The sequence below is a fragment of the Paramisgurnus dabryanus genome, chromosome 1 (assembly GCF_030506205.2).
Source record: "Paramisgurnus dabryanus chromosome 1, PD_genome_1.1, whole genome shotgun sequence".
In the NCBI taxonomy this organism is placed as follows: domain Eukaryota; kingdom Metazoa; phylum Chordata; class Actinopteri; order Cypriniformes; family Cobitidae; genus Paramisgurnus; species Paramisgurnus dabryanus.
In genome coordinates this window covers 58598297-58622632 of record NC_133337.1, presented here as the reverse complement: position 1 = coordinate 58622632, position 24336 = coordinate 58598297, and the positions used below count along the sequence as shown (strand labels likewise).

Here is a 24336-nt window from a genome sequence, read left to right as displayed (position 1 = left end):
ACGACACGCCTATAATCCCTCCCACTCCGAAGTGATACTAAACTCGATGGAAAAGCTAACCACGCCAAAGTGAGGTGAGCTGACCCGACCCAAACTAAACTAAACCGTGGGGTACTATGCAATGGAAAAGCGCCATATGTCCGCGAGCTTGAGCATCCACAGCCTAGTCATGATGAGGGACAGGACAGACCGAGTTAACTTCACATCAACAAGAGCTAAGTGCCAGTAGTAGCAGGACACGTGACATTATAATATAATATACACGATATAAAAATAAATAAAACTCGCGTGAAAATTAACATAATGCGCAACTACTGTTAGAGAGAGACGTGTGTGTGTGTGTGCAGGAGAGAGAGAGAGGCGCGGGCGCGATTGAACAGTGGAAACGTAAAAACAATACATAGTCCGTCATTTTGTTCATATGGGAAATCATTCAAACTGCAAAGTATTGCTTATATTTGTGTGCAGTCACAATAAAACATTGTGCTTTTGTCAAACTGTAAACTCTTGTCAAACTGTAACCTACAACTGGCATCTAACCAAAATCACACACACCAAAGCAACAAATATTTATCCAACCCTGTTTACAAACAGTCTGTGGGTGGACATTCATCGTATTGCATTGGTTTTCATTTCTTTCATTGACTTTATTGTATATGAGAGATTATAGTGAGCTCACATTTTCTGCTACAATGAAGACTAAGGTATTGAATTAAACGGAAAATATCAGGCATGCATTGTGACCACTCTAAACGTGCTAATATACAAGAAAGGGGGCTAAATAATTGACCAAATATTAGTTTAAACAAAAAATCCTAGCTTGCAAACAATGCAATTTCTGTCTGTCTTCTATCAGAGTGCATTTTTTTCTTGTCTTTCATATTTGTGTTTAGTATTGTGCAATTGGCAAAGACCTGGTGGTTGTTTGTGAAAGCTTTACAGACAAAATTAATATAGGGCCTAGCCATTTTCATTATTTCACAGATTCACACCCATATTATACATCAAAGTGTAATATGACATTGACAAAATATTAAATAACGTCTGATAGTCTGACAGTATTGTGGCATAGTATCAGGAAATCATTGTGTCTGTTGCGTACGGCTAGGGGCGAATGGCCGGATGATGGGCCTATTTGGGAAAAAGTCCAGGGCTGTTTTTTAGCCCCAGTCCGTCCCTGACCCCACCTTTAATGAATAAATAAATAAATAAAAAATGGGCTTTGAATATTGATTTAATTTAATTATGTGAGATGAGAAACGTTTATCTCTAAACACCACACACAGATATCAATACAAAATCAGTAATTTGTGCAATGGCTGGACTAATATAACTGGTTTATACCATGGGTCTTTAACAGGGGTCTGTGTTGGTATTACTGGGGGTCCTTCACATATTGTTTAAATTCTAAATAATTGTTGTTGTTTTTTTTTTTTTTCAAAAAAGGCCTCAAACTAAATGCATTCATAGACTAATAATAAAAATTAAAACTTTAAAAATTAAAAGTTTTCACATTAAAACTATTTATGTAATATGTGGCTGTATACAAAAATATTATTTTAAAATCTTTGTAACGTATCTTTGTAATCTTTGTAATCATAACAAGGTGTAAATCCAGTCTTAATTTATACATGTACAGGGGATCCCTACTCCTCCTCTCTTTCCATTTAGGGGTATTTGTCCTGAATAGATTGAAGACCACTGGTTTAAACCATTTAAACCACCATTTGGCTGTATAAGTAAACATTTTTACTATTTTTTAAACCCGGCCGGGTCCTAGAGTGGATAAATCTGGACACGACACTTTACTTACGGTTGCATTTGTACAGCCAATCCGGATATTTCGTGATACAATGATATCATCACAACATCGTCTCGATCCTAGTCAGACAATGCTACGTCTCAGCAGCAACAACAACAACAACAGTGGTGGACTGTATGCTTGTGTTTGTGCAGCAGAAGGTAGTGAGCCTATTAGCTTTACTTCTGCTCCTTTGCTACTATGGTGAGCAACAAATGATTATGAACAACAAGGTTTATGTCTTCTTCTCTGTTTTAAGTGACAGAATTACAGCGCAAATTAATCATGTATACAACATCAATTTGGGTTGGTTTCAGTGTAGTTGTGCGAGACGTGTTTATGGACTTTTTTTTAGAAAAAGGACAAAAATAAGTTTGAATACGGAAAGCTCTGTGCTTTTGCTAGTTTAGCAGGAAACCAGCATTAACACAGGATCACTGAGTTTAAGATGAGCTGACAGAGATGCCGGGCCGGTCAACCAGAGAGAGAGAGGGAGAGAGAAAAGGGGGGAGAGATGTGTGCCAGTGAGAGCTGCTTCATCACACCACTGGGTTGGGAATAGAGTGGCTCAGGAAAAAGAAGTGGAGAGATGGACTGAAAGAGTGATTGAAACCTAGTCGACTCGTCTGATTGGCAGAGTTCACTCCGGGCTGACGGATATGAGGAAAAAATGTCGGAAAGCTTTGGACAGCCACTCATTAGCCTGAGAAGAAAAGCAAGCAGACACTGGAGGACTTTAAGAATTAAAACCAAATCATATTAGTTTTGGATTAAAATGGATTGAAACCGTTTATAACAGACCATATGTTTTATTGGATATTACTGCTCAGCCTCATTTGGATAAAGACTTTTCTGGAATTCTGTAATAAAATCTTGGAGAGACCACCATGAGGGTGTGGAAAGCCCAAAATGGCCATTTTAACCAGCTCAAAGTTACTGGAAATATGATGTACACGTGCTTCTCTCTTGATGAGTAGAGGAAAACATTGAGTATTGAGTTTATGTTCGTATGACCCTGAGTTGGTGTACCCAATGGATGCTTGTGAATGTTCGGGCTGATTATGTGCTCAGTAAAACAGTACCAATCCAGGATCCCAGCACCATTGGGTAAGGAGTGGTGTTTTGAGGCATCAGTGGGTGTGGACTGCTGCCATCCAGAGCCCCACTGCATATGGTTGGCGATCCTTAGGAGTGCCGATGTCTGTCCCCATCTCGCACGGGTTCCTGAAACTGGCACAATGCGTTGGGGTTTAAAAAGGGTAAGAGGTGATTCAAACCATCGATGCTGATGCGATGGGATGTTAAACTGCATTACATCTCTCATTTGAAGCAAATTTCAACATTCAATTGGTGCTGGTGTGTACACATGCAGCTCTTTAATCCTCATATTACACAAAACTCCTACTTGGTTATCTGTGTATTGGTGTTTTTAGCCCAGGCTGCATCCACATTTGCTTTCAGACTTTGTGTTTTGATGTGCTGTAATTGCGTCTACATGCAACTACTGGGGCTTACGTAAGAAGGGCTTTCTGAGGAACTGAAGTCCAGTGGAGAGGAAACAAATTCAGAGTGGCTCCCATGCCTGCAGTAAACATTTGTGCGTGTTTGGTGTGTAGGAGTGACTCACTGTATGGACAAATTCTTGCCATGTGTTTCCATTCCTATTAACCTCTGCACAACCAAAACACTGAATGTGGACCAATGAACTGGCTGATGAACTTCCTGTATTATCTAAAGTGTTGTCAGATTTTTGTGAATGATTCCCTGATAAGAAATACGTCAGATGCCTGAAGGCTGTAGGGGTTTCATTACAAAGTAAATAATGTTCGTGCCTGTCTGGTCAAGTTGGCTTTGTCAGAGGTGATTCCCATTTTAAAAAACAAACAATTTGAACATTATCACTCTTCTAAAAGGAAAGTGCGAACTGGAATGTCAATGTAGCCTAACACTTAGGTGTGTATCATCACCAGAGTGTGACATGCTGGTCCAGGAATGCAGTAAGGAATCTAGTCATTTCAAAAGCAATTAATTCCATCAATCCTTTGCTTTTTAGTCACTTTATTTCTCATTCCTTATCTTGATGTCTTCCTTCCTATTCTGTTCTTTCTGTGTTATCAATTGTCATTGTAACATGTCTCAATGTGCACTAGCCATACCAACAATACCATTTTTTTCTTCTCATTTCCTTCCAGATCCCTATTGGAAAATCCGGCTAAAACCAGCATAAGCTGGTGAGCTGATTTTAGCTGGTCTCCCAGCTTGGTTTTGCTGGTGTAGCAAGCTGGTCTGCCTGTGTTTTGGTCATTTTTAAGCTGGTCTAGCTGGACTTAGCTGGTCAGGCTGGAAGACCAGCTGACCCACCAGCTTGACCAGTTTTGTCAGGCTGGGTGGACTAGCTTAAACTAGCTACTGCCAGCTTATGCTGCTCTTTGCTGGATTTTTCAGTAGGGTAGAATACTGCACAGCTTCCAATATTTAACAACATAAAACATCAGATATATTCTTACAGAGTTTGCACTAAGCTGCATCATTAACAGGACATTCGTAAAAAAGGAGCAGATCCACCATTGCAAACAAAGTTTAGAACAAACAAGAAAACAAAGAATCAAACTTTATAGAAAAGGATATGATTTTTAGCCTTCTGTTCTTAGAAGAAGGGTCAAATAATAGAAAGAAAAAAGACGATGGTGTGTGCGACCACTCTGTATTCCCAAAACAGAAGGGGTGTGCAGACGAACGCGGACCCTCCTAATGATGAAATGTATGTGCATGAACATGGACGGCCAAAGTATACTTTGGGCTAAAGGCCTGAGAGACAAAATAGAAACCATAATCAAACCTTATTATGAAAAGGGTTTGAAAAGTTTTTATCCCAGACGCAATATTTGCTGGTTTACAAACCCATGCAAGATCTCGGTTAAAGTTTTCCATAGTTGAGTAAGTGCAAATTTCAAAACTGTCACGTCTATAATGGAGAAATGTTATATCCTTAACGTAAATGCGTACCATGAAACATAAATGCATACATAAAAACTAAAATAAAAAAAGTATTTGTTCATTGAAGAGCTGTCCGTTCTCTATTTTTTTTTTTTTTTGAATTGTTGCTTCTGGTTTGTTCCTTTAAAGGGGAGGTTTAATGATATTTCATGCATTCTGACTTATTAACACAGTTTAAGAGTTGTAGTCCTCATGCTAAACATAAGCAAAGTGTCAAAAAAGCAGTTGAGCTTGTAACAGAGTATTTCTCAGCCAAACTCACGCCTCCTTTTTCCTACAAGTTTCGGAAAGTTTTTTTCAAACGGGGGTATCCGTTACGACTGATTGACCCCATATTCCTTTTATGGGCCTTTACCCCCAGAAAAGCACGCCTGCCCTGCACGTCAAGTGAGAGCGCGAACGCGCATTAGCATTGCTTCGTCGTGTAGAAGTCACCAGTATCATTGGACAGCATGCGACAACTTTGTTTTAGCAAGATAGTTCGACAAAAGAAGTGTGTTTTTGGATGTAAGGAGAAGAAAACCTTATTTAGCTTTCCCTGTCGTAAGACAACAGTGGATGCAGTTGGTTTTTCCCGGACAGCAACGTAATTGTGAATGAGTTTGTTTGTTCCCTGGCTGCATTTCGGAGAGGACTGCTTTACAAACAAGGCTCAGTTTGACGCCGGATTTTCCACTTTTTTACAACTATTGGAGTGGTCAAAACTTAAAAAAAAAACGTTTAGGAGTCACAACCACAGGCGTAAGTAATTCAAAATCTCACGTGTTTTGTTTGCAATCGCGCATACGTGCATGTCATGTAAACAACACCAACAATAGCACTTTGTACTGCATTTACAACATTTACACCTTTTAAAACGGGCAAATGCAGTTAAAATCTGGATTATGTTGCTTTTTTATTAAAATAGCGGATAAACAAGCAAGGATTAATTACCTGATAGAGACGTCCTGGTGTAATCGTTGCTGCTATTGTTCCTGTTCGTCCATTAGTGACTAAGTATCCGATTCTGGATCATATTTATAATATAAGGCTGGTTATTTAAAAAAAAGTTTTTTTAAAGTTTGATTTTCCATCTATGTCGGCTGTAAATCCAAAAGTAGTATCCGAAGATGTGCATACTCGTAACTCTTCAGCTCCGCCTACCGCACGCCTTCAAGTGTTCGACCTTTTACGCCAAATATCGGAAAGGCTGTTTTTTCTTTTGTAAATCTGACTAAACGAAAGACTCTTTGGACATATGAATGATGAAATACTAGTCTATATATAAGCAAGATTAACATTAGATTGGCAAAAACGTCTTGTGTTATGTCAGCTTTAAATTCACAGAATTACAAAGCATGTTGTCTCCCAAAAACTAGTCATTTATTCATAACGCATGCATGCATGTTTCCCTATAGTATAAACCGATAGTTTTCTGAAATCTGGACTCTTATCATCAGGGGTTTAGGAAAATATAAACAGATGAATCAACATATTGGCAATGAATGCATTCTCTGAGACTTTATATTTGCAAATGTCACATCCATAACGCTGGAAATGCTCATATAGTCAACAAAGCTTTGACAAACTTCAGAGAAACCGGGGCAGGAATTGTTGCCTTAGAGAAAGAACAACCATGCTTGAGTTAAGGAAGTGATATGTAAGGTTTCTGGTAATTGTCGAATGGTTTATTAATGGAATTTGTATTAAAGATCCCTGGCTATATGAGCTGTACCCGTCAGGAGTATAGAGGATTCCCTTAATGGCCAGTTAAGGGAGGTGCTGCGCTTCCTGGTTCAAAGTTTCCACTTCCTGTTGTTGTTTTCCGGCAATGTAGCACCGCCTGGTGTGTTAGGTGATGGAATGCAAGGGTGAGGTCTTGTGGACTAAAGAGGAAGGGGAAGTGGGTGGGCAGAGGGGTAAAATGGTGGCAACACCGGGTTAGCAGGCCGCCTTTGATGGTTACAAAGGGAAGCTCAGACTAAATATTTGAAGTCAATAAACTTGACTGAACCAGAATTATTCTAATCATTTCTTATAAATGCCACCAGTTTTTTTTGTATAATGTCACAAAATCTATCTGCTATTTGACCTGGAGTCAAACGTGACCTTTACTCACTTTATTTGCATTATGGGTTAGTCTAAGTGTGTACCTTGCTGCAAGGCCCATCTGCTCCAGTTTTCCTACAGTGGGATCTACTGTATTTATTTTTGCCTCTTGCATTGTTGTTAAGTCCCATGTGGCGGTTTATTTTAGCTTCTATAGACATTCCTCAAACATTCCTCACTACCCTGATTGAGAGTTTGTGTCCTTAAGATGTGGGAGGAGTTTACCGAATTTACCATTGTCTGTAATTGAACCCCCCCACGTTAAATCCTTTGTTAATAAGTATTTTAGGGTGAGCGGGAACATGTCACCTTCTCTGACTCATCCACAGACAGAGCCATTACGTCTGTTAGACACAGAGATGTATAAAGTACTAGCGACCCAGACTTGAGTAAAAGTACAAGTGCTCTATCAAAAAAGTGACTTGAGTAGAAGTTGAAGTGCTCTTTAAGCACAGCACTTAAGTGGAAGTACTAAAGTATTAAACATGCTTTGTACTTAAGTATTGCAAGTAGTTTATTTTAAAATATACTACTCAAGTACTGAAAGTAAAAGTACAAGTATTGTGTAATGTAGTTATTAAAGAAAACAGTCAAAAGTTTGAATATGATATTGTTTATATTATTTCAAATGTTTAAGCTAAAGGACACTCACAATTCCTTTGGCTGTAGCAGGAGTACAAGGACATGAATGTTCAGATAATTCAGATTAATTTAACTGATATGGCGATCGAGAATTCAGAATTAATGAAATATTTGTCGATAAAATGGTAATAGGTAAAGGTACAAGGTGTTTCATTGAATTTAGGTTTCCTTCTTTCGCGCACACTCGCCCTTTCTTGCGCATTCGCTCTCTCTCTCTGTCTTTCTCGCGCACTTTGGTTCTCTCTTCGCTTCACATTTGTCCACAACCCCGGCTCATATTTGTGAGTGAGAGGTTGGGAGGGGTCGCACTTCACTATCTCCAATTGGTTCAGACCACCATGTGACCATGATTCGTAACATTTGAGAGTAACGAGTAACTATGCAGCACATAAAAAATGTATTGGAGTAAAAGTATTAAACTCAAAGAAAAAATGTACTGAAGTAAAAGTGGAAGTAGGAGAAAAAAATAATACTTCAGTAGAGTACAGATACTGTCTTTTAGTACTTAAGTACAGTAGTGAAGTAGTTCTACTTCGTTACTATACATCTCTGGTTAGACACCGGAATGCAGTATGACATACCGTCTTAACTTACTGGGAAGTTGCTTTGTGGATGTTTGTATCAGTTGTCTCATATTACTTTTGTTTTTTACAGGCTAAAGGCCATAAAGATGGAGGATCCGGTCAGAACCCTCGAACCCTTACAGGGGAGGGCGTGGCCTGGAAAGGACCCCGTACAGTGGTGCTGCATAAGAACTCTCAGGGCTTCGGCTTCACGCTACGGCACTTCATCGTCTATCCACCGGATTCTGCCCTCCACACTAATCTGAAGGTAACAGGATCAACAACCTGTCCCACTCAACAGTTGTCCTGATAAAACATGACAATTACACATATTAACACATCATACTGTACACCACTTTGTGTAGCGTAATGACAATAACTTGTCACATCTGGTTAGGATATGGTCTTGGTTTTCTGTTGAACTTTGACTTTGTCTACAGCACAATACTAGACTTAAATCTTTCAGACACATATGCTTAGTACACAGGTCATACGGGGCACTGATATGATCTGCTTAAAAGCCTATTTGAGACAGCGTGACAGAGACTTTACCCTTGTTTACCCCATGAGCCGTGTCCCCATCGCCTCTAAATTACCCCGGATCCATGTCGCGCCTCTCGGGTCCTATACTCAGTGTCACAGAGAGTCAGGACAGACAGGCGCTTGCATCTCTAGGGATTCTAAGCTCTTTGCTTTTGTCTGCGTGTGTTAGGAATGAGCCATGTCAGCGAAGGCCCAAAGTGTGCACACAACTAACTATGAGGCAATAGCACATTTAGCTAGCCTTTATGTATTTATGGATTGTGTACTGTAAATTAAGTGGGGTAGATAAATATTCACCTTGGCATGTTTGCATGTAATCCTAAATTTTAAACCCTTATCCTACAGACATTAATGATAACTTTAAGTCCTTGTGGGATAGGATGTGATTGCATTTTTAAGTCATACTTGTGATTAAAAACAGGCCAAAATTGTTTATTTACTATTTGTTATTTAACAAAATTATTGTCTATGGTGCCCAACATCATAAATAATACTAACAAGCAACAGCATTGAATTTGTTAATACTCCCCCTAGTGGTATTGAGGCTATATTACAATGCAACAAAAACTGACCTGAGGCATTCCTTCTTTTTTTAGGATGAGGAAAATGGAAATGGCAAAGGTAGGTTGATCTCAGCTCTCTTGTATTATTACTCTTAATATTTGACTTGTGTGCTGTATGATGGTTTATGCTCTTGCTTAGGAGGTCAGAGGTCTCGCCTGGAGCCGATGGACACCATATTTGTCAAGAATGTGAAAGAGAATGGTCCAGCCCATCTGGCAGGCCTATGCACAGGTATATCATTTGCTCGTATTTAAAGGTTATTCGTCCTTTGTGTATTCACATACCTTAAACTGTTACTGTTAAAATGTGCATTTGTGATTAGGGGACAGGCTGGTGAAGGTGAATGGAGAAAGTATACTGGGGAAAACATATTCTCAGGTCATAGCATTGATTCAGAACAGGTGAGATAAAAATGTCACATTCTTTACTATTTGACAACTGGCAAAAGTGGACCGCTATCTGATGTGAATTTGTGTGTTTCATGGCTTCATTTGTTTGTGTTCAGTGAGAATGTGCTGGAGTTGTCCATTATGCCAAAAGATGAGGATGTGCTACAGTTGGTAAGTGTGAGTATGACCTTTCTTCTTTTCTTCGTACTTTTCTAAACCTTTTCCCTAACACCCATGTGCACTACAATTCAAAAATTCAGGGTGACTGGACCAAAACGTTGTTTTCATGCACCCCTTTGATCCGAAGGCATATGTCTCAATGTTTATCTGGGTATATATTTGTGACAACAATAATTTCATTACAAAACATTTTATTACCAAAAAATAAAATACAGTAGATGACACATAATCGCTGCGCCCGAAACCGCCTACTTTCATACTATATAGTAGGTGAAAAGCAGTAGGTGAGGCGAGTGGTATGTCCTAATTCATAGTATTCGAAAACAGTAGGCGAAAATACACAGATTACCCTCTACTTCCAGCAAGATCCCAAAATGTTCTTTTGATGGACACTTTACTATACCATGAGCCCCCAGGAGAGGAGTTATCTAACAAAGAAGTAGGAGGAGATGTGTTGTTTTATTCAAAAATGTCTAAAAGCTGTAACGCAGCTCTATTAAAATGCAAATACATATAATAAACAGCTTTCCCATTTGTTTAAAGGGACTTTCCACTTTTTTTGAAAATATGCTAATTTTCCAGCTCCCCTAGAGTTAAACATTTGATTTTTACCATTTTGAAATCCATTCAGCTGATCTCCGGGTCTGGCGCTAGCACTTTTAGAATAGCTTAGCACAATCCATTGAATCTGATTAGACAATTAGCATCGCTCCAAAATAACCAAAGAGTTTTGATATTTTTCCTATTTAAAACTTGACTCTTCTGTAGTTACATCATGTACTAAGACCGACGGAAAAGACCGAATAATCAAGGGCTTTTCTGCTGTAACATGGCTGCAGCAGACGTGGTGATATTATGCACTGCCCAAACATAGTCCTCTGTGTTACTTTCAATAGCAGGGGACTATTTTCGGGCAGTGCGTAATATCATTCCGCCTGCTGCAGCCATGTTACATCAGCAAAGTCCTTGATTATTAAGCCAGTTTGAAAGTATAGTTCCTAGTAGGGCTGTCACTTTTCGTTCGAAAATCGATTGCACAATCGATCGGACCAACCAAAAAAGTTTCGAAAACGAAAATAGGCAATCGATTTTAACCAAATATGTACACTATTAATTTTAAAAGAATTAAACAGTTAAAAATATAGATGTAACAAAACTCACAAACAAGCAGAAAAAGAAAATAAAGAATTCCGAAAGTGCAGTAGGTGTGCGAAAGCTAGACAGAAAATACCCAGCAATTTTACGCACCTATAGTTTCACGCTTTCAATCGCTGCATCTAGTGTTTTGCAAAGAAAATGGAGGACAACGTCAATAAACCTGTGCAACACGAGACAGCGTCGAAATTGTGACCTTACAGGAGATGATGAGTTATGACAAGGAGCCACCCTTGCGAGCTGACAGCGACCCGCTTTTGTGATGGAAGATTGGCAGTACAAAATACGCAGCTGGCAACGAAGTACCCGAGTTTCCCTGGGACATCAGTGCGGTCGGAGTGCGTCTTCTCAACAGATGGACATATAGTGAATGAAAAACGCTCTGCTCTTGACCCCTAAAATGTTGATCGACTTGTTTTCCTGACCAATAATTTGTAATGGCCCTAGCCTTTTTGCGCATTTCATTATGCCTGCCTAGTGCCGCCTAAGTGTCGGTTACGTTTAATAAAAAAAATACACAGCATGTTCTCAACTTCAAGTAAGTCTATTTAAAGTTTCATTTTTGAACAGTTGTTTGAAATGTATCGAATCATTATTTAAAATAATTTTTGAATTGCCTAAATCATAAAAGCAGCCGGTTGAAGCCCGCAGTAATGTTTTTCATTTATGGCAGCAGTCCACTCTGCATATTTTTTTAGAGAATGTTGCACTACTGTTGCTGTTTTTTATTCTGCACGAAACTTAATGACAATGAATAAGAAATATTGCTGACTTGTGCGTTTCAGGCACTCTCTTTACATTTGTCTGTTATTTGGCGTTGAAAATGGAAACGTCTTTTTAAACATGGAAAATCGATTTTACAATCGATTCAATGAACACTTATATATTAAAAATCGAAAATGATTTTTTCACAAAAGTGACAGCCCTAGTTCCTAGCCATATCGGCCTAGAAAATCGCAACTTTTAACTTTTAATTCCAAAACGATAAGACATTTTTTTTTTATCTCTGGGGGGAGCTGGAAAATGAGCATATTTTTTAAAAAGTGGAGTGTCCCTTTAATGAGTTATGTCACGTGACGTATCAACATGGCGGATGTTTTATGTTTCATGTCTGAATTTATTTATACTATCCATATTCATACCATAGAGTACCTACTGTTTTAACAGTCAATGAGTAGGTACTTCATCTATTTCAGTACCATCAAAGTATGCGATTTCGGACACAGGGAAAAGAAGAAAGCAGCCATAAGAGCCCAGAATAGACATTATTCAGTACTGTTTACAAAACATCTCAGGGTGAGATCTCACGATGCTGCATGATGCCAAATGCATAGAGAAAATCTAGGCAAGGGAAAACTGAACTGAAGATGATTTAATATAACATAGTTTTGATTTATTTTGTATTTTATTAGTTACAACTAAAGTTACACTTCATAGTTTAGACTAGAGTTTACTGTTATTCTAAAATGTGGAAACTTTTTTTTAACTCAGTCCTAAACTTTTGAATGGTAGTGTACATCCTTAAAAAACTAAATATTCTGCTCTGATATGACTATTAACATCATTGAATCCTGTCTTTTACACTTTATTTTTAATTCTTTAATCCATTTAGATTCCAATGTAACTGTATTGTTTGCTTCTTATACAGGTGTATTCTCAAGATGCCTACTTGAGAGGAAATGAGCCATACACTGGAGAAGCCCAAAACCTTCCAGAACCTCCTCTAGTCAGCTTCCCAAACAGCAAACCCACCACTGCCCAGAATCACGGTCTTCCTGACAACCTGAACTGTAAACCCAATCCTCCTCTGGACAAACCCTCCTCTGGGATCACAGGACATTGCTCAGAGGGCTTAGGTGCTCAGCGTGCATCCCCCATCCCTCATCGACTGACTCACCACCGCGCCCGCTCCTCATCTTCTGCAGGGATTACAGTGAACCCGCTAGACTTCCATTATTCCAACCACAATGCGGCTATTGCTTCTGCCTCACTTCAACACCCTCGGAAAGGGAGTCTTCCCCAAGCCCGTAGTGAACTTTGCCACCAGGCTCTATCTGATTGGTACTACAGCCAAGCAGAGCGCCCGGGTTTTTCCATGTCCCATCAACACCGGAGCATTTCTCAAGACCGACTGTCTGAACTGGGAGGTTCTTATGGTGGGTGGCCACACAGCGCTTCTCACGACACCCTTTCTCTTCATTACGGTGCAGCCGAACACTCTCCGCATACAGATTTTTATGGGCTGGGTAGATGGGGTGCACCTGGGACTTCGGGCCGTTCCTGCTCGGAGAATTTACTGGCCGCTTATGCTTCCTATGATCATAGTTATGGCCGTTCGCTAGAAACTTTAGAAAAGGCTTCTGCTTTGATCTCGCCCCGTTACGAAAGAACTGCCTGGCCTCATCAAAACACTCAGCCTATGAGGGCAGAGGAGCACTCTGGCCTGGCCAATCATCGTACGGTTATTTCAACACTGCCATCCTCGGGGCGGCAGCAGCAAATAGGACCTCAAATACAGCAAGCCGCTCAGATCAAACGTTTACCTGCACAGACTGTAGACGATCAGACGGTGGGCTATCGTAGCTACAGTCCTTCCTTCTGCCGAAAGGCCAGCCATCTTATGCAACAATCTCATTCCTTTAAGGATCCATCCTACACCGGACCTCACCTAAACTGGACCCCCACCCCTAAAACCAGCCCGCCGGAGAGTGTGCCATCTTCAGGGCACGAGTCTTCTCCTCTGTCACTGCCCTCCACGGTGGAACCCCAAGATTCAACGAAAACGGGCACAGGGGTTGGCGGTTTTGTAGACGAGCCTGTTCAGGCTCAGATTCAGGAGGTGGTGCTCAGACAAAAACCCCCTTCTGGCAGAAAGACCCCTCATGGGGTGCGACAGCCCCACTATGGTTTACCTTTGGATTCACCTGAATCTTTTTCAGCAAGAACTCCTGGCTCACGGTCAGAAGACCCTGTGCACCAAAGTAATGGTGGTATAGCACCCTTGCCTGTGGAGCAGGACTCCCTGGCTGCCATACCCTTCATAGGTCTGTATAGATAATCTTGTAATTGTACTTTAGATTATATCATGTGTGGTTTTGTTATTATCGGAAAGTTTTTTTAAACAGTAAGACATTAAAGCACAAGTTCGGTATTTTACACTTAAAGCCCTGTTTTCAGATTGTTTATGATGAAATAGAAATTTCGACATTTACGGCTGCCTCGAGAATTTTCGGGTGTTTGTTGTTTCACCTCCCACCTCTACAATGGGTTTATAGGTGCACTGGAACAATCCTTTCTAAAATGCATTAAACTTTCGTTTACAAAGACGTGAAACTCACCGAGTGGTAATGGGTGTTCACTGATATGCTCACACAAAAATCGCTGCAAAAGAAGCATTCAAACAGGTGTTTTAGCATTCGTTGTTAACTTGTGGACCTATTTTTCCAAACGCCTCACACCCGTATATTCTTCCGCTGAGAGCTTGAATAATAAACACTCCAGCCCAGGTGGTGGCGCTAATCCGCCATTGCAAGAATAGAAACAAAGTTCCCGGCACGGAGTAATACCGTACCTCACATCACATCTAATAAAGTCAATGGAGTTGGAAAAAACTACGATAAAACCTGTTGGAATGCGTCTTTTGCAGCGATTTTTGTGTGAGCATACCAGTGAACACCCATGACCACTCGGTGAATTTCACGTCTTTGTAAATGAAAGTTTTATGCATTTTAGGAAGGATTGTTCCAGTGCACCTATAGTCCCATTGTAGAGGTGGGAGGTGAAACACAAACACCTGAAAATTCTCGGGGCAGCCGCATATGTCGAAATTTCTGTCAAAACCGTTCTATTTCATCATAAACAATCTGAAAACAGGGCTTTAAGTGTAAAATATCGAACTTGTCCTTTCACACAAAATGATGAAACCAATTGACCTATAACTTAGTTTATATCAACTTCTAGAACATCTGCATTCCTGCTGCATTGTGTTTAGTGCACCATGCCACTGAATCTACAATGCTATTGCAAAAGAAAGACTATGTTTTTAGGGAAAGAGTGCTTTATTAAGTATTGAAACATTAAGTTTGAAATATTTTCGAGATGTTAAATGGACAAAGAACGTCATCCTTACTAATTTTTTTTATTTATATTTAACACAATAATACTAAATGTGACCCTGTCTATGAAATCCAGGTGAGATTAGGAGCATCAAAGTTTGATTTCACTCATTGACTTGTCATTACCCAGTCAATATTAGTGATATCAAGGTTTTATATGTTTTTTTACATAATGTAGATGATTTTATGTAGAACACCTTAAATCACGAAAAAATACCTCAACTGGGTTTTTCACAGACTTGGTCACAAAATGTGTCTGTTAAAGCAGCCTGGCGGCAGAGCACAATCCCATCATCCCTCACTAAAACCTTCCTCACCCTTCTAACTCTCACTTCCTCTAATAGATGAGCCCACCAGTCCCAGTGTAGACCTGTGTGCCCGCCATGTGCCAGCCTCCTCTGTGGTGTCCAGCAGCTTGTGCCAGGCGTCTGCCCACACCACCAGCCCTGTCTCTCCCATCCTGTCCTCCCCCCTTCCCAGCCTCCTCTACACAGACTGCAGTGAGTTCTCCCAACCTCCTACCAGCCCAAAATCCAGTCAGTTTACAGAGGCCTCTTGTGTCCCTCTTGTCTGAAAACCTTCCTCCAAAATCATCTTACTCTAATAATTTTTAACACTCGTGCATGTTTTGGTATCGTAGTTTTGATCTTTTTGCAAGGTGGCTGCCCACCCTGATTATCTCAATGCCACACTCATCATCTGTCCTATTTATAACCGTTTATCTGAATCATAATCTGTTTGTAACTGTCATTTTGAACATCGCTGTCTTTCTTCGTGTATCTTTCACACTTTCTGTCTTCTTAAGAACGTTGCATGTTGTGCAGTCTAGTAGCATTATCTGATCTTATCCTCTTACTTCAGTTTCAATTTGTCCACTTCTTTATTCATCTCCTTTAAATGTGTCACTGTGTATCTGTCTTCTGTCTTTGCCACCCAGTGTCTCTAACATCCATCATTTTCTCTATTTCACATCTGTCATCAACACAGGCTCCAAATTTAACAGCTATCAAGTGAAATTTTTGCAAATATTACTAATGGCTGGTAAGTTTCCTACAAATTGCACAGCCTTCCAACCTACAGTTAGTAATTGAGGCGGCACCATAAACATTTATGACCGTTTCTACAACATACAAAAAAACATACTGTTTTTTTGTATGTTCTCTTTAAACAGACTTTTACACATGCATTAACATTTCCATCACTGTCGTTTCTGTCATATAAAAACAAAATAAAAGTTGAAATCTGTTTTAATATAGTAAAAAGTACAAAACATTTTGTTGTGACGTTATATAAAAACAAAATAAAAGTTGAAGTCTGTTTTAATATAGTAAAAGTACAAAACATTTTATTCTGAGTCATATAAAAACAAAATAAAAGTTGAAGTCTGTTTTAATATAGTAAAAGTACAAAACATTTTATTCTGAGTCATATAAAAACAAAATAAAAGTTGAAGTCTGTTTTAATATAGTAAAAGTACAAAACATTTTTATTGTGACATCATATTAAAACAAAATAAAAGTTGAAATCTGTTTTAATATAGTAAAAAGTAAAAAAAATAGTTGTGACTTCATATAAAAACAAAATAAAAGTTGAAATCTGTTTTAATATAGTAAACAGTTCTTAACATTTTGTTGTGATGTCATATAAAAACAAATGTTGAAATCTGTTTAAATAAGTAAAAGTACAAAACGTTTTTATTGTGACATCATATTAAAACTAAATAAAAGTTTAAATCTGTTTTAATATAGTAAAAATAACAAAAAATTTATTGTGACGTCATATAAAAAAAAGTTGAAGTCTGTTTTAATAAAGTAAAAGTACAAAACATTTTTATTGTGACATATTAAAACAAAATAAAAGTTGAAATCTGTTTTAATATAGTAAACAGTTCTTAACATTTTGTTGTAACGTCATATAAAAACAAATGTTGAAATCTGTTTTAATAAGTAAAAGTACAAAACGTTTTTATTGTGACATCATATTAAAACTAAATAAAAGTTGAAATCTGTTTTAATATAGTAAAAATAACAAAAATCTTATTGTGACGTCATATAAAAAAAAAGTTGAAGTCTGTTTTAAAATAGTAAAAGTACAAAACATTTTTATTGTGACATATTAAAGCAAAATAAAAGTTGAAATCTGTTTTAATATAGTAAAAAGTTAAAAAAATTGTTGTGACTTCATATAAAAACAAAATAAAAGTTGAAATCTGTTTAATATAGTAAACAGTTCTTAACATTCTGTTGTAACGTCATATAAAAACAAATGTTGAAATCTGTTTTAATAAGTAAAAGTACAAAACGTTTTTATTGTGACATCATATTAAAACTAAATAAAAGTTGAAATCTGTTTTAATATAGTAAAAATAACAAAAATTTTATTGTGACGTCATATAAAAACAAAATAAAAGTTGAAATCTGTTTTAATGTAGTAAAAGTACAAAATGTTTTTATTGTGACATCATATAAAACAAAATAAAAGTTGAAATCTGTTTTATTGTACTAAAAAGTACAAAAAAAAGATTGTGACGTCATATAAAAACAAAATAAAAATTGAAATCTGTTTTGATATAGTAAAAAGTACAAAACATTTTTTTGTGACGTCATATAAAAACAAAAGAAATGTTGAAGTCTGTTTTAATGTAGTAAAAAAATTAATGTATTGTGACGTCATATAAAACAAAATAAAAGTTGAAATCTTTTTTAATATAGTAAAAAGTACAAAAAATTTTGTTGTGACGTCATGTCGTAATATAAAAACAAAATAAAAGTTTAAATCTGTTTTAATATAGTAAAAAGTACAAAACATTTTAATTGTGACATCATATAAAAACAAAATAAAAGTTGAAATCTGTTTTAATATTAATGAAACCCAGTGACAATTAAGTGCCTGAAAACTAAACTCTCTTAAATCTTTCTAAAATCATGCATATAATTCTTTCAAATATGTGTTTGTGTTATCCATCGATGTCTTTTTATTCTGTTGTTTGTGATTTATTCTGTTGTATATTTTGTACCTCACTTTACTGTTTGTTTTCAACAGGCAATATCAAAAACAGCCGTCGCTCCTCTTACTTGCTGGCCATCACCACAGAGCGCTCCAAGTCATGTGACGAGGGCCTGAACACCTTCAGGGAGGAGGGCCGCGTTTTCTCGTGAGTATGATGGCTGTCACAGAACAGTCAGAAATATCACAACATTATAATCTAGTACATCTTTGCATAACCAGACACTTAATTTCATGGGTTTATAAATGGCATTTCTATTAGATGTGCTCAGGGTTTATTTTAGCACAGCATCTGTTTGTGGTCACATTTTTGTTTCCCACTGCATGAACTGAGGTAAAATTATTTGGAAGAAAGATTACAATATTAAAGGGATAGGTCATCCAAAAATGTAAATGCTTAAAGTCAACATATATGTTTTTTTAAAGGGATAGTTCACTCAAAAACGTTGACTCTCATTTTGTAACAAACCTGTAAATGTCTTTATTCTGATGAACATAAAGAAAGATATTTTGAGGAATGTTTAGCCCCATTGACTTCCATAGTTTACTGTTTCCTACTATGGATGTCAATGGGTCTTTTAATTGGCTTGAATACAAACATTCCTCAAAATATCTTCCTTTGTGTTTATCAGACCAAAGAAATGTATACATGCTTGTAACAACATGAGAGTGAGTAAAGGATGACAGAATTTTCATTTTTTTAGTGGACTATCCCTTTAAAAAACACAACTATTTGTTGGCTTTGGACATTTAGGCATTTGGCAAATGCTTTGTCCAAAGCAACATACGGTACAGTGCATTGATAGTTTATTTTATCAGTATGTGTATGTGCATTTACTAATTTTGTCCAATTAGATGGTCTCCCACATACCACCTACTTCTGATCAGCAATAGAAAGTAGAAAATCGTGTTAATGGCTGTTAATGTAAACTATTGGTTCTTATAAAAATGACGTTTTGGGGTGTTTTTGTCAATGCCAACAAAAGTGTGTTGTTAACATTGTTGTCTTCTCTTTTAACAGGCGACTACCAAAAAGGGTCAAAAGCTTTTTCGCAGAAGGAGTAAGTTCTGAACCCGACCTCAAACATAGTAATTCATTATCAATGAAGTGTCTGTTATGTAATGGATCTAAGTGTCTCTTGTGTTTTTTAACCAGTCCCTGGAGAATCTTCGAGCAGCGGAGGAAGCGCGAACTAAACGTCACTCAACCTCTGAACTAGGGAGATTCACTCTCAGTGACATCAAGAAAGATGGCTGGCTTCACTATAAACAGATACTTACAGAGAAAGGAAAGGTCTGAAACTATAAATCATGTGACTTGTTTTTAAACAGTTCTCCCTGCTGAAATGACCAGCATTGTTGGTCACCAATGTTTGCTTTTTAACTAGTCTAACCAACTTCATCAACCTTGTCGACAACCTTCACCTCTGTACTTCTGTTTGCATTGTATGCAGAAAGTGGGAGGTGGCATGCGGCCATGGAAACGCGTCTTTTCAGTGCTGCGCTCACATTCGCTCTTCCTCTACAAAGACAAAAGAGAGGCGGTGTTTCACGCAGCTGGGGCGGGAAGTCACGGAAATGGGCAGGCGGAGGACGAGCAGCCAATCAGCATTCGCGGCTGCTTGATTGACATAGCTTACAGCGAGACAAAGCGCAAGCACACCTTGCGGCTGACGACGCAGGACTTCTGCGAGTATCTTCTGCAGGCGGAGGACCGTGATGACATGCTGAGCTGGATCAGATACATCAGAGAGAACAGCAAAACGGACACTGAGGTTTGTTGAGAACTTCCTTAAAAAGAAAAATACAAGTATTATGTTCTTGCTTCTATCCCTGAAACTTATATGCAAATATTTCAAGCAAAGTCGTATAACAACCACGTGTGAGACAAAATCTGGCAAAAAATCTCATATTTTTGAGTTTTGGTAGTCTGAAGCAGGCGTTCTCAAAATGAGTTCCAGGAACCCCTGGTAGTCCTTAACTCTTTCCCTTGCCAGCGTTTAAAAAAAAAAGAAGTTGCCAGCCATCGCCAGCATTTTTTATGATTTTCACAAAAGTTGAATGCCTTCCAGAAAATGTTCTTCTTTAAATATATAAACATACAATATATCAAATGAAAGAAGAGACGGTCTGCTTTCAAACACAAAAAAACTCATCCTACCCTAATTTGTTCTCTCTTTATCACCTCTCAAATATGGATAGGTTTCTTTAAAAATACAAAATTTTGAGCAAAAAACTGAGATAATTGCATTGTTATGTAGGACTTTTGTTAGAGATCAGAGTTTGCCCAAAGGGAATACTCCTGGTATTATAAGTTGGGTAAAAGTGCTACCTTGTGGATAATAGGAATGACATAATATGTCACCACGTCAAGAGGTCAAGGATCAAGTATGCAAAAATACGCCCCAGTGTTTACAAGTGTGGAGAAAGAGGACCGTTCCGACTTTGTTGTATGTGGAATGATACTAATTAATGTCTTTGTGTCAGTTTATTGTTTAAAATGGTCTGCAAATGTGCGTTTCATATATGTAACACGTGACCTTTCGACGTCCTTACGCAATTACGTGAGGTTGCACTGGCGCGTCACTCAGACGGAGGAAGACGAGTTGTTGTTGTTTAAAAGTGCATATTTTTTATTTTTCTTGCCAAAAATGACAATCGTTTCGCTAGATAAGACCCCTATGCCTCGTTTGGGATAGTTTAGAGTCCTTTAAAACTGCAATTTTAAACTACATTAAAACTGTTAAGTGTTGGGGTCCATTAAAGTCCATTAAAATGAGAAAAATCCTGTAATGTTTTCCTCAAAAAACTATTTCTTTTTGACTGAACAAAGAAAGACGAAAAAAAAAATCCAGATAATTTACTCACTACTATGTCATCCAAAATGTTGATCATTTTGGATGACATGGTAGTGAGTAAATTATCTGGATTTTTTTTTTTTTAAGAAAATGTACTAATCCTTTAAAGGTAAGAAAATGCTTAATAACTTTTAGAATTTTTAAGCGCACCTATTATGGAAAATCAATTTTAACAAGGTTTTTAAACATAATGTGTGTTTGCAGTGTGTGAACCACCTTACGATGATGCCGACATTCCGTTTTAAATCTCTTATCAGTGTGAGGTCAAATTGATAAAGCCCCGCCCACTTACAGTCCTGCATTACCATAGTTTCCACCCTCAGTGAGTGTACACTAGATACTATTGTCTCAGACTGTATTATTCAGATCTATTTGATCTGAAAGTGCTCACTGTCTGTTTGTAAGGAAGTGAGGAGCTGTAGCTCATTTGCATTTAAATCAGCATTTTTTTGCTCCCACCCAAACAGGGGGATTTTGGACATGCTATAATAAATGATCTGGGGGGATTTTGAGCTGAAATTTCACAGACGCATTCTGGGCACGCCTGAGACTTATATTACATCTTGTAAAAAAGCCATAATAGGTGCCCTTTAAGAAAGTCCTTGGAAATGTTTCTCCCTTGTAAGGGGTCCCTGGTCACACAAAGTTTGAATGCTACTCTAGGGCAATGTCTGAATGTTCAAACACAGTGGACAGTTGCTTTGCTCTTTTCAAATACTTCGTTCTTAAATTTATTGTAGGAAAGTCTCAATTATACTGGGGTCTTAACAGTGGTTGCACCATTTTTGCAAATAAATAAATTTGAATTGTCTCTATCAAGTCTCAGATCTGTGTTCTGTGCCTTTTCACAGGAACTTGGTTTCTCCAGACAGGCTCTTATCAATAAGAAACTAAATGACTACAGGAAACAGAGGTGATTTCTCTTTCTTACACTTACTCTTTTATTATTCTGCCAATTATTATTTCACAAGGGTGTGGTATTTGGCAATAGCTAATATAAATCTCTTTTCTTGCACAGTCCAACAGGCAATAAGCCAGACACCTCTCCCAGGATCCATCGTATGATGCCACCTTTCCTGCTCTCAAAGACTGAAAACACAGGAGTGAATCGCTCCCCAGGGAAAGGTGAATTCCCTGAACCGTGACAAACACGCTCTGGCGCTAAGCCCCGCCCCTTTATTCATGTTCTTCTTTGGATTAGCATATTTTAAACCCTTGTGTGTCTTCTTTTTATCTTTCTCTTAATTCAGATGAGAGTGGTCCCACTAAGGTTCCGTGGGGTATTAACATCATGAAAAAAGGGAAGAAAACTGGTCCAAAAGCTTTTGGGGTTCGGTTGGAAGACTGCCCACCTGCTGCCAATAATAAGGTCTGTAGGAACCCCGAATGATCCTCTGTGAAAACAGCATGAACAGAAATGATTTACAGGCTTGACACATTTTTATTTAAACATACTTCTTCATTTACGTATACTTAAGTCAAAGCTGTAGTTCAGCAAAGGAGGTCTATTATACCCGATGGCATTCTCATTACCTTTTATAGCGTTCAGAGGCAGGAGCAGCTGGAAGTACACTGTAATCCGCCACACTGTAATGTTGCTCAGAGCCATAAATGTCATGTGACTAATCAAATGACATCACAACAACACAAATCACAATGGCGCCACAAAAACGCACACAGATGGTGTAGACGTGACATCTCCTATACCAGTAATGGGCCATGCTATCCAGCCATAACTACAGCAGTACAGCAGTTAGCACATGTGCCCCCAACATTATTCTACAAAGCTTATTGGCTGACACATCTGAGTATGTCTCCCAATAAATGTCTCAAAAAATAACAAATAAGGTAGTATATGGACATATATAAGGAAGGAAGTAGTTGGGTATATATTCATGTGCATGTTTTTGTAGTTTGTACCACAGATTGTGGAGACCTGCTGTCGCCTGGTGGAGGAGATGGGTTTGGAATATACTGGCATCTATAGAGTGCCAGGAAACAATGCCATGGTGTCTGCCCTTCAGGACCAGCTCAATAAGGGGATGGATATAAACACTGCCGAAGAGGTGAGAAACGAGTGTAAAAAATTTTAATCTGCAGAGATAAATCAATAGAAATCACACCTCTTCTGTTTATTCTCAGAGATGGCAAGACCTGAATGTCATCAGTAGTCTATTGAAGTCCTTCTTCAGAAAGCTTCCAGAACCTCTCTTTACAGATGGTACATTAAATTCAGCTCCCACTTAAATCCATTGACACAAAGCCTTTGCATGGCTGTCAGTTTGAGTGGGTGTAACAACATACATGTGCAGTGTATTAAAAATCATGGCTCACTGCTGCCCTCTGCTTGCAGATAAATATATTGACTTCATAGACGCCAACCGCATAGAAGATGCAGGGGACCGTTTGAAAACCATGAGGAAATTAGTAAGTGCCTTCAGCTGAATCATTTTTCAACAAATCTTCACTTAGTTTCTTGATGTCATGTCTGACTGACCTTGCTTTTGTAGACACGTGACCTTCCTGATCACTACTATCACACGCTGAAGTTTCTGATCGGTCACCTGAAAACAATTGCGGATAATTCGGAGAAGAATAAGGTATGTGCTGCTCTGCCAGGCATCGCTTCTTACAGTCAAGTTTTTAGAAACATCTGATAAGACTCAACGGATGAACTTGTATTTTCAGATGGAGCCAAGGAACCTTGCTCTGGTGTTTGGCCCTACGCTAGTGCGGACCTCAGAAGACAACATGACCGACATGGTCACTCACATGCCGGATCGATATAAGATTATAGAAACTCTCATTTTACATGTAAGTCTCATTTAGAGTTTTTTCTTTATCCCTCATAAAGATTAAAGGTATGTACTGGTTTAGTACATGTAAGGCTCTAATGACAAAATTTGTGGTGTAGTGTTGATGACCACAGAAAGTTGTACAAATATTGTATACAGTACTGTGTAAAAGTCTTAGGCCACCATGCCACAATTAGATTAATTGTTTTCGCAATGTTATAGTGGTCATATATAATTGTTTCTCAGTCTTTTTAATAGAAAACATCCAGAAAATACAGGAAATGTGTATATAGTATTAAAAACTGTATAAAATGTAAACTGAAGTGTCACTCCCGGTTCACTTGAGCAATAGCAGGAAACTGGAGAATCTTTTAAACTTAAATTAAATTAAATCCCAATTTCAAATTTTAAAGAAATTAATCTTTTTATTTCATTCTGCTCAAAAACGCTCAAGATGTGTTTGGTGCCAAGAGAGGTCACACTAAACACAGACGATGGCTAAAGAAGACATTTAGTCCTTGAAAATCTATTTTTTTACTTTTTGTCATCATATTTCCTGTATTTTCTGTTTGTATCTTAATAAAATAGATTGAAAAATAAATATGGATGGACATTAAGGGCCCTATTTTAACGATCTAAG

At 38.1% G+C, this 24336-nt stretch overlaps 1 protein-coding gene across 3 annotated transcripts in view; it reads left to right on the top strand.

Moving 5' to 3' along the window:
* arhgap23b (Rho GTPase activating protein 23b) overlaps nt 1-24336 on the top strand; it is a 43341-nt gene that overhangs the window by 12047 nt on the left and 6958 nt on the right. For 2 of the 3 annotated variants that reach the window (XM_065242631.2, XM_073815799.1), the window contains exons 2-20: nt 8183-8359; nt 9231-9255; nt 9337-9429; nt 9521-9599; nt 9704-9758; nt 12571-13966; nt 15382-15537; nt 18080-18191; nt 19065-19104; nt 19200-19337; nt 19498-19818; nt 21753-21814; nt 21920-22026; nt 22152-22270; nt 22815-22967; nt 23044-23122; nt 23255-23328; nt 23412-23501; nt 23590-23715. In XM_065242631.2, coding sequence (XP_065098703.1) covers nt 8183-8359; nt 9231-9255; nt 9337-9429; nt 9521-9599; nt 9704-9758; nt 12571-13966; nt 15382-15537; nt 18080-18191; nt 19065-19104; nt 19200-19337; nt 19498-19818; nt 21753-21814; nt 21920-22026; nt 22152-22270; nt 22815-22967; nt 23044-23122; nt 23255-23328; nt 23412-23501; nt 23590-23715 — 3402 coding nt within the window. Of the gene's footprint in view, nt 1-8182; nt 8360-9230; nt 9256-9336; nt 9430-9520; nt 9600-9703; nt 9765-12570; nt 13967-15381; nt 15538-18079; nt 18192-19064; nt 19105-19199; nt 19338-19497; nt 19819-21752; nt 21815-21919; nt 22027-22151; nt 22271-22814; nt 22968-23043; nt 23123-23254; nt 23329-23411; nt 23502-23589; nt 23716-24336 lie in introns of all 3 variants that reach the window. The other variant, XM_065242630.2, reaches the window with a different exon arrangement.